We start from the raw sequence: 10,107 nt of genomic DNA, 5'->3' as shown, positions 1-10,107 counted from the left end.
ATGGAAATAATTGGTAAATCTGCTTATATATTCTAAAAAGCAATAGTTATACAATAAGATCAATGCCATTTATAGCCAGCAGTTAGCTTAGCTTAGCATAAACAATAGAAGCAGATGGAAACTGCTAGCCTCTCTAATGATCACCTACGTATAAATCTCATGAATTCAGATGTTGCAAACTTATTTTTTAGTCAGTACCAAATATAAAACCAACAATTAAGACATATTAATCACACAGAAGATATAATGGTGTCTATTTATTAGGTAGAAAAAAACAAAATGTTCCTTTAACTGCGTCTGTGTGTTGGAGGCTTTAATTTTGAAAATCTTCTACCAGAAGTGCGCGTGGTTCCGTTGCAGGGGTTGACAGCAGGTCCGTTTTTACCTCTTTGCTTTCTTTAAACCAACCTGCCTCGCTTTTCTTTCTCTATTTAATACACCTTTCCCCTGCCGTGTGTGTGTATGCGTGTGTGTATTTATTTATTTATGCATCTCATTTGAAAGTGTTTAGGTTTTTGTTATTTGTACATTTTAGTCGCTCCTCAAATGAGAAGACGTAAAAGATGGAGCTTCATATTTTAGAGCACAGCTTGAAAGTGGCGAGTATAGAGAAAGAGGGGATCCAGATCTGCACTCATGGATTAATAAAACTCGCTTTCCTGGCCTCCAAAACAAGGTAGGTAACTTCACAACATGCATGGAAATAACCACTGTCATTGTATGTGTTTTTTGTATTGTTTACTGCAAGGATACTGCTGTTGGTAACATTAAAGCAAACTAATGCTTCATGCACAGTCTGCCTGCCTCCTATAGTTGTGTCAATGCTCCAAAATAAAAATATTTTTTTTTTTTAAGCGTGTCTGTGGCATCAGTTTCCAGGCCTATCCTTGTTTCTGTAGTGTCATTTTGTAGCTTTGTGCCATCTGTAGCTGGTTCGACGTGTGTGTGTGTGTGTGTGTGTGTGTGTGTGTGTGTGTGTGTGTGTGTGTGTGTGTGTGTGTGTGTGTGTGTGTGTGTGTGTGTGTGTGTGTGTGTGTGTGTGTGTGTGTGTGTGTGTGTGTGTGTGTGTGTGTGTGTGTGTGTGTGTGTGTGTGTGTGTGTGTGTGTGTGTGTGTGTGTGTGTGTGTGTGTGTGTGTGTGTGTGTGTGTGTGTGTGTGTGTGTGTGTGTGTGTGTGTGGAAATTAGGAGATGTTTTCAACCAGAGTTTAAAAAAAAGCAGCTGAGGGCATTTACAGCAGGCTATTTCCTGTCCTGAGTCATTCAGCCTGAGGAAACTTTAATTAAATGGCTCCTTTAGCAATAACATGACAACAACAGGCTTGTCATTGCTCTGTTGTGCGGTTTTTATTGCCACCCTAATCTTTTTATATTAGCCTAAGCACATGTGCTGTCACTAAGGTTATTATACAACAGGGAAAGTCAGTCAGCTGATAATCAAATATCCCTGTGTGGAGAAGTTACTGATAAAACCGTCGCTACAGATTACTCATTACCTATCATTGAAATCACCCAGCTAATGTTAATCTAAAGGCTACAATTACCAGCATTTCAAGTGATCTGTTAAATAAAATCATCAATTAACTAAGCTCAAATGTAACCCCCTTTTAAATGTCTTGTCCCACTAAAAGTCCAAAACCCCAAAATATTCAGGTAAAAAATAAAAACAACAGAAAATACTCATTTTGGAGAAGGTAGAACCAGAGAATGGCTGGCATTTGTTGATAGAAAAAAGATTAAAACAAATACTTTACTAAGAAACATAGTTGGATTTGAACTTTATGACCATTTAACTTATCATTTCATCAATTACATGTTTCAGTTTCAGACTAAATAACATTATCTTATCAATGGCAGCCACTCTTGGGTGGACATGCTTTTTATATTTGATAATAAAAGACACTTTGAGTCTAGAAATTATACACAAATCATCTTTTCAATGTGTGCGCCGAGCAATCCAAGTCAACGTTTTATTCTGGTCGGAGAGAGGGGCTTGTAGCGTTTCCTTGGTCAGTATAACTGTAACTTAATAACACTCATTCTGTTATTTCCAAGCTCATGTGTGAACTGATTTGTTTTGCTGGTGGAAAAAGAGCCACAGCTGCCACGGCTATTGCACAATCCAGTTCGAGAAGCTGCAGAGCCCCATGTGGTCACGTTAGCACCCGTTAGCATGCTCATTACCTGCTGTTAAATGCAAACATAAGCAGAATCTTTCTACAAAATGAACTTTTTCTCTTGCAAACATTACTTAACTCGTAGCATGTTGCAAGGCCTCCTCTGGAAATAGTTTAGCTGTCGCATTCATGTGATATCTGAGTTGCTGTAAATAACAATTCCAGGGATTCATAGCATTCAACTCAACAAGAAAGTCCCATTTAAGACTGGGACACTTCTCAGAAAGCTCTTCATATTGCCACTTAATAAAAAGGAAAGTGCCCAGAAACCTACAAACATGGATGCCTCACGTTGGTCAAAGTCAATTGTTTGCAGTAATTACACCCAAACCTAAGTGTTTAAGGCTAAATTGTCTATCGTTGGTGTTTCAACCATTTCAAAGCAATCACTGCAATCATATAAATGTCTAGTTGTGTGAACTAGGGCTGGACAATGTACCGATTTGATATCATTATAGTGATATGTGACCGTGATCATTTGAGTATCGTCATATCCTAATATAGCATTGATATCCTTAACAATATCATCTCTCTTTTTAAATCTCTTTTTAAAACACCTCTGCTGCTTTCTCTTCCTGAAGATGAACTGTCTTGAAAGCGTGTTCATATTTTATGATGTCGCTCGAGTCGTTATGTCAGGGAGGGTGGACTGCCTCTACATAAAACATCCCTTTTAGAAATAGTGGGATCATAGGGTGACATAACTTCATAACACAAAAAATGCATGACATTTATTACATAATAACTCATCCTGGGTTTTCAAAGCTGATCCCAATATTGATATGGAAGTGTTTGAAACAAGCACTGAAGTGAAGTTGTTGCGTTACATTTAAAAAAATTAAAAAAAGGGAAGGAGGTACTGAAAAACAATTATTTTAAAACTGTTAAATTAACATATTTAGGCCTCAAAAAAGGTGCAATAACACATCACTTCACAGAGACCTCATTGGTCCAAATCAACAGTATTCTTTAAAGACAGCGCTCTGCAACAACTGATATCAATTATACACCAAGAAAAGAGACATTTAAACCAAACAACCAACAATAAAAACAACTGGACACCACAGTGGGTAAAACAAACAACTTATGCAACAACAAATAACACGAATAACCACTTCTGGTAGAATCAACAGCAGAATCACCGCCATAGCAGACAAAACAAACATGTAGAAACAACATCAACTCCACAGCTGCTGCAGACACAAACAAAAGCAGCGCATTTTTTTAAAGTACAACAACATTGATGCAATCCTATCAAGAGTTACATCAGATTTGTCAAACTCAGCAACACGAGATGCATTTCGGGATCTTGTGCCAAACTTTTAAGCTAATATCAACAAATCCTTACCTAACTATTATTTGTTAAGCTAAAAAGCATGCGGTGTCACGTCTAATATTACCTAAATCAAATAAAAATACATTAGCACACGCCCGTTAAGTAGACAGGAAGTGTCATAATAATAATTATAAACATTATTAATATAGCACATAGTTACAAATTGCTTTCACATAAAACGGACTGTGGTAAAAAATACCCAGAGAGCAAGTGAAATAAACAACAGTATCTACAAATAAAAACACACAGTAGAACAGATTGAAAGTAAGTTTAGAAGTGTTCAACCTTTATACTATTTAGGATGATTGTAATTAGTTATTTTATTATTAAATATGTTTGTTTACATTAACATTAGTTGTCTCAAATCCCGCTGCTGTGTTGCCAGATCTAGCGAGAGCTAGACAAATCAGACAAATTGGTCTCAAACTAAGTACATTTCCCCCTGAATTGTCCGTCTCAAAAATGCCATGAAATGTGGTTTATGAAAAGTCTGTTCATATTTATATTCTTTGGGATTTTGGGATGCAATAATCTGTCATCATCTGATTTCTCGTTCACTCAAATAACCTCAGCTCGGTGAGGTTAAGGCACACCTTGATATGATCATTATAGTTATTAATGAGACATTAGAGACTAAATTATTAACAGGTATAAAATACTATGACAGTAACAAAAAAAAGTTGTTAAAAATAACAAGAATAGAGTTTAAAAGGGGATGATTTGTAAAATATCCAAAAAGAAAAATCTGTTTACAGTTCTGTTTCAAATGGGTGTTGAAAGATGCATCCATAGATCTCCTCATGTTGCCCTCAAAGTGTACCAGATTGATGCTTTTAACTTCAATATTTAAAAAAAAAATCTTCCCGGGGGAGCATGCCCCCAGACCCCCCTAGAGGAGGTTAGGTCCCCCCCCACTTAAATCATGTTCACATGGCTAGGATACTAAATACATTTGCACACATCTTGTGTCCATATCTTTCTGTTTTGGTGGTCATGCCACAACCATGCACGTGAATGCATGCATGCGTCAAACATGAGTCATGGTGAGATCTCTGGATTAAGAGGTTGCTTGTTCTTTGCACAGAATGAAAGAAAGGCCAAATGAACGAGCTGTGATTTGAGTTTTTTTAAGCAGAGGTTGAGTTCAATAATTTGTACGGCCCTCGGAGGATGTTGTACAAATTGAAAGGAAAAAGGTTCCCCACCCCTGCTGTAAATACTAATAAAAACCCTTGATTTATAACTTAACATCTCTGTCTCCTATTGATCTGAGTAAATTATAAAGAACAGTTAATTGAAGGATTATAGCGCAGGCCTTTGTCAGATGGTAAATTAATATTACGCTGTTTCTTTCTGCTTCGAATAGTTCTCTCTTTTTTCACCATACCTGTGTTTGCATCACTGGTAAATGTCAATTATGTTTTTAATTTTCTTGCTTTCTCTTTTGAAGGGAATAATTAAATCTCTATAATAATATAAATTATATTCAGAGACAGTTTTATCCCACGGGATATACGACTACTTAACGCCTGATTTTGCACATATTTATTTATGTTTTGTAATTGCATTGTTGACGAACCTGTGACCCAAGTTTTAGATGATTTACATACTACACCGTAGCTGTGTATATGATATGAGGTTAAACCTTTAAATGATACTTTACATGTTTTAACATTAACCTTTAACCCAAAACAGGTTATCAAATTATAGTACGTGAGCAAAAAGTACAATAGTTATCTCTGAAATGTGAAAGTTAAAGTCAAATTACTCATGTTTTTAACACTTTTACTCTGCATTAAGCTGAGCACGTTGATATTCCCATTTCCATTAGAGTCAAAGTAAGTGAGAAACATCTGAGTGTAAGACAGTGGCAGTGATGTTTTTAATGAATTCTGTCAAACAGGCAGTGTCAAGTGGTGCACCTTATTTAAAGTCAGATGTCTGGGTGGCAGCCAGCCATTAATGATGTAATGTATATCATTTAACTGAACCAGTTTTGCAACTCGTTAATTTTTCTGTCTCGGGGGCATACAGCTTTTGTGCATATTTGACCATCCTTGTCTTTACTATCAAATCTCCCGTTGTCTCTTTTTTCATGCATTCATACCAATTCACTTTCATCGTTTATTAATTAAGATAAAGGGAAAACACAACACACGAAGATGAAGGAAGATTCCTTTTTTTAATTCTCGTGACACACATCTGAAAAACGAAGAACATTGTCTTTGTGATTTAATGCTATGCCATAAAAATGCAGTATTCTTTTCAGTACTTAAAGTGATAAAAGTTACAATATCGATTATTTGTTTAATTTTATGATTTTTTTATGATTATATTTTAAGTTGAATGTGAATGGAGTCACTTGTATAAACCATGTATGTTTTATAAGAACTGGATGCAGCGTGGGAGGCGGGGCCTCGCCCATTCCTATGAGAGCTGCTCATTGGCGCATGAAGACAAAATTGCCCAACTTTTTAGATAGCGAGACGTCACGAAAGTATTCATATAATCATATAACCCGTTCTTATTGTGCATCCATGGGTAAAGGTAAAACTCATGTAGTGCTGAACACGTCACATGAAGGTGCCGGGCGGCGCGGTCCCGTGGGTTAGATCCGCGTTCATAATGCAGAGGAAAATAACTCTCAGAATAACTCTCAAAATAACTCTCAGAATAACGCTATCAGCACATTTTACAACTTGAGGACCGAATGTTTTTAATAAGGGCTATACAAGTGTTCATACTGGGTCGTTTATTTAGTTTAATAAAAATTATCCAACGATTTACAGACGTCTCTTTCCCAATGTAAGTCAATGGAAAAAAGTGTTTCCGGGCCCAGCGACTGATACGGAGGTGTAGTACCGCCGTTTGGCCACAACGAATATTTTCCTCAGAGTCCGGCGCACTTCCTGGGGGCTTGGTACAAACACACCCAACACATTAAGCCTCTTCTAGCTCATTGCAGGCAGCAGGTTTATTATAAAAGAGGTACACATTATATACAACGTTCTAATAAACCCTTAACGATACCGGCTTATCAACATCATTCAATCAACCTTTATTCATACAGCATAATTTCAAGCAAATCAAATGTACTTTAAAGTGTTTTAATTGCATTTGATAAAAACTAGGATGACAAACTATTACCATAATTCACTCATCTGTTTATCTTCACACATTTCTTGCGCACTTAATGTTATGTGTCCTTCATAGTGTATAATCGTCGGACATATATATCTTTCACTTTTGAGATGTTTTACTGCTTGTTTGTCTACACGCTGCTGTTATGAAAACATTTCCCAAATTGGAATCAATAATGTAAATCTTAACTTGTTTTATCTTTATTTTAAAAGTAGGATTGCAAAAAATCATAATACTCAACAGCAAAGAGTAAACTAAATACACTGAGAATAAAATCAAAATAAGTAATAATAATAATAGATTACATTTGTATAGCGCCTTTCAAGGGACCCAATAAAACCATAGAAAATCAGGTTTTTAGTTGACTTCAATCCATATCTGGTGAAAGCAGTGGAGCTTTTAGCAGCTGAAGACCCAGGTTTGTCCCCCAGGACTCGGTGGAGGGAGTGAATATTGCACTTGTTTTCATCAAGTTACCAGATCCACCGCCCCAATGTTACCCTGGATGTGCAAACAGGCCGCCAACATGTTTACCATGACAACGTTAGCAACGGGTTTTTGTTTCAAGGTTGTTTTGCTGCCCCATAAACGGCCACGAACATCTATGAAGGCGGCTCAAAGGTAAAAATGTTAAGCTGCAGAATCTGATTTGCTTCCAACAATTGGCCTTTTCTGACACTCGATGCCACGAAGACATTTGGGTCGCAACCAGGAAGTGTCAATATCAATTCCTAAATATATACAAGAGATATCCTCCTTATAAAAACACTGTCAATAACTCACATCAACAACTCACAAAATAGAAGATGGGCGCGAGATTATTTAAAACATTTTCTATTAATTATTTGTTTACAAAAACACATGTGTTGTGTATTCTCTGCTGTGAGAGCTTTGCTGTACAGTGTCGGCTTATTTAAAGAGTCCCTGTGAGTTTTCTTGCATGCTCGCAGAATGTGAGTAATGCAGGCTTGTAGAGATTTACCCCTCAGTGACAGCTAATAGAAGAAATCAGAAATCCTCCATTTGTCCCAGAGCATTTTTACAGCAAAAGTGTCAGTGCAGATAGAAAGGCAAAAGGAAATTAGGGTTAAAAAAAGATTCCCTATTCTGCTTTTTGGGTTTTGCCTTTCCTGTAGTGTGTTATATCGGTTGTTGTGCATGTAAATGGTCTGCAAAGGCTAAAATCCTAAAGTTCCCGAACATAGTGACATCATTTTTTAACACTTGCGCTTCTATTGGCTAGCGCTCCAACACATTGTACGTGATTGGCTAAGGGCCGGGACATCTCTAAGAGGTTGACCAATCACAACAGAGCCGGCCAGCTAACCTGTGTGTGTGTGTGTGTGTGTGTGTGTGTGTGTGTGTGTGTGTGTGTGTGTGTGTGTGTGTGTGTGTGTGTGTGTGTGTGTGTGTGTGTGTGTGTGTGTGTGTGTGTGTGTGTGTGTGTGTGTGTGTGTGTGTGTGTGTGTGTGTGTGTGTGTGTGTGTGTGTGTGTGTGTGTGTGTGTGTGTGTGTGTGTGTGTGTGTGTGTGTGTGTGTGTGTGTGTGTGTGTGTGTGTGTGTGTGTGTGTGTGTGTGTGTGTGTGTGTGTGTGTGTGTGTGTGTGTGTGTGTGTGTGTGTGTGTGTGTGTGTGTGTGTGTGTGTGTGTGTGTGTGTGTGTGTGTGTGTGTGTGTGTGTGTGTGTGTGTGTGTGTGTGTGTGTGTGTGTGTGTGTGTGTGTGTGTGTGTGTGTGTGTGTGTGTGTGTGCGCGCGCGCGTGCGCGTGCGTGCGTACGAGTGTTCGTCCTCCCAGCGTCCTGGCTCTGCAGAAACACGCTGCAGTTAGAAGTGACAGCTCATTTCATCCCAGAGGAAACTTGGCCTTTCCCACAGAGAGCATTGTTGAGTCTCTCCTGTTATCCACTTGGTTTTTTTCACACCTCTCAGCTAAATGTGACGTGTGAGTATTCAGAGGCTGTTCTGTGAAGATGCGATTGTCACAGACGTGTTTTCCCAGAGCGCTGCTTTCATTCGAGCTTCAGAAAGTCTGCTGGACATGATAACAACAAGCTGACTTTTTCTTTCATTACCTGGAAGCAGTTTGGGTCTTTGGTGCTTTGAGTCTTGACATTTTCCAGACAGAAACATCAAAACAAAAGTAAAAAAAAGTTTAACAAAATGAATATTTCATAAAATGACAGACGTTTTTGGGGGATCTGTTAGCAAAGAAATACACTGGCAACATTTTTGATTTAAATTATACACATAAAGGGGGTTTATTATTATGCTTATTTTCAGGTATGATGTGCCTCACCTGGCATGTTTCCAAATTAGACACAGGCTTTTACTTTTATGTTAGTGAGTAAATGTACTTCCCACCAAACAATTTAACTTCGAGTCAGTCTTCTTGAGAAAGGAAGAAAGCTTCTGAATTTGACTCCATTGTTTTGGGAATTTATAAAAAAAAAGGGGACATTGCCGAAGCTATGGAAGGTTAAAGTGAAAAGACTAAACTACTGTGAGGAAATGTTGAATATGGTTCATCTATTTGGAGAATGGTAAGCTGTACTCTGCTCTGTTTGTGGATGTGCTTTTATTGTATTTTTGTTGAATTTGCAAATGTAATTATATTCGTGGTCTGTGCTTTGAAGGTCCCATGTCATGGCCATTTCTACTGATCATGTCTCCATTGTTGAGGTCTACTAGAATAGATTTGAATTGTGTAATTTTCCAAACTCACGTTGGTTTCTAATACAGCGTCTCTGTATAGTATGTGTATTCACTCTCTGTCCTAAACGGCTTGTTGGAGCTCCTGAATTGAATGTTCAATTGTGTTTGTGTAATATGATAAATGTAAAAAAATCAATACAAAAAAATGTACTTCCCACCTCTGGACCTGGCTCTTTCACAGCCTCCTCTCTTCCTCCACAGATGTAAGTTCTTCAGCCTGACGGAGACCCCGGAGGATTACACCATCATCGTGGACGAGGAGGGCTTCAAAGGTGGGGTTTCTCTCCAGTATCTCTGCAGTTTCTCTCCAGAGTCTCCGTGGTAACCACAGGTCGGAGCGGCAGGAAAAGATCTCGTTGTGTAATGTGTGATTGTGTTTGAACACACTCGGTCATTACGGCCGCCAAGGGCTGATTGAGTGAATTCATGTCATTACACACACACACACACACACACACACACACACACACACACACACACACACACACACACACACACACACACACACACACACACACACACACACACACACACACACACACACACACACACACACACACCTTTTCCTGAGTGACCCTGCTCTGTTACCCTGGAGACTTCAGGCTATTTGTTGCGTAACAGCCGCAGGTATTTTCTACAGAGTTTAGAGCGGCCTCTTTTCTGTTCATCTAGACAAGGAGCGTATAGAGAGTCATATCATATATACATTTAAAACCTCCTGAAGACATGGACAATGTATTATCAT

At 38.3% G+C, this 10,107-nt stretch overlaps 1 protein-coding gene across 1 annotated transcript in view; it reads left to right on the top strand.

Moving 5' to 3' along the window:
• The first annotated feature begins 338 nt into the window (after nucleotides 1–338).
• Nucleotides 339–10,107, top strand: part of castor2 (cytosolic arginine sensor for mTORC1 subunit 2) — a 28,778-nt gene continuing 19,009 nt past the window's right edge. Inside the window, exons 1-2 of the mRNA XM_079648722.1 lie at nucleotides 339–676; nucleotides 9,564–9,634. Of these exons, the coding sequence (XP_079504848.1) occupies nucleotides 564–676; nucleotides 9,564–9,634 (184 nt within the window). The 5' untranslated portion in view covers nucleotides 339–563. The remainder of the gene's footprint in view (nucleotides 677–9,563; nucleotides 9,635–10,107) is intronic.

The sequence above is a fragment of the Notothenia rossii genome (genome assembly GCF_949606895.1).
Source record: "Notothenia rossii genome assembly, chromosome: 9".
In the NCBI taxonomy this organism is placed as follows: Eukaryota; Metazoa; Chordata; class Actinopteri; order Perciformes; family Nototheniidae; genus Notothenia; species Notothenia rossii.
Note: the sequence above shows the minus strand (reverse complement) of the source record. Positions and strands in the feature narration are given on the sequence as shown.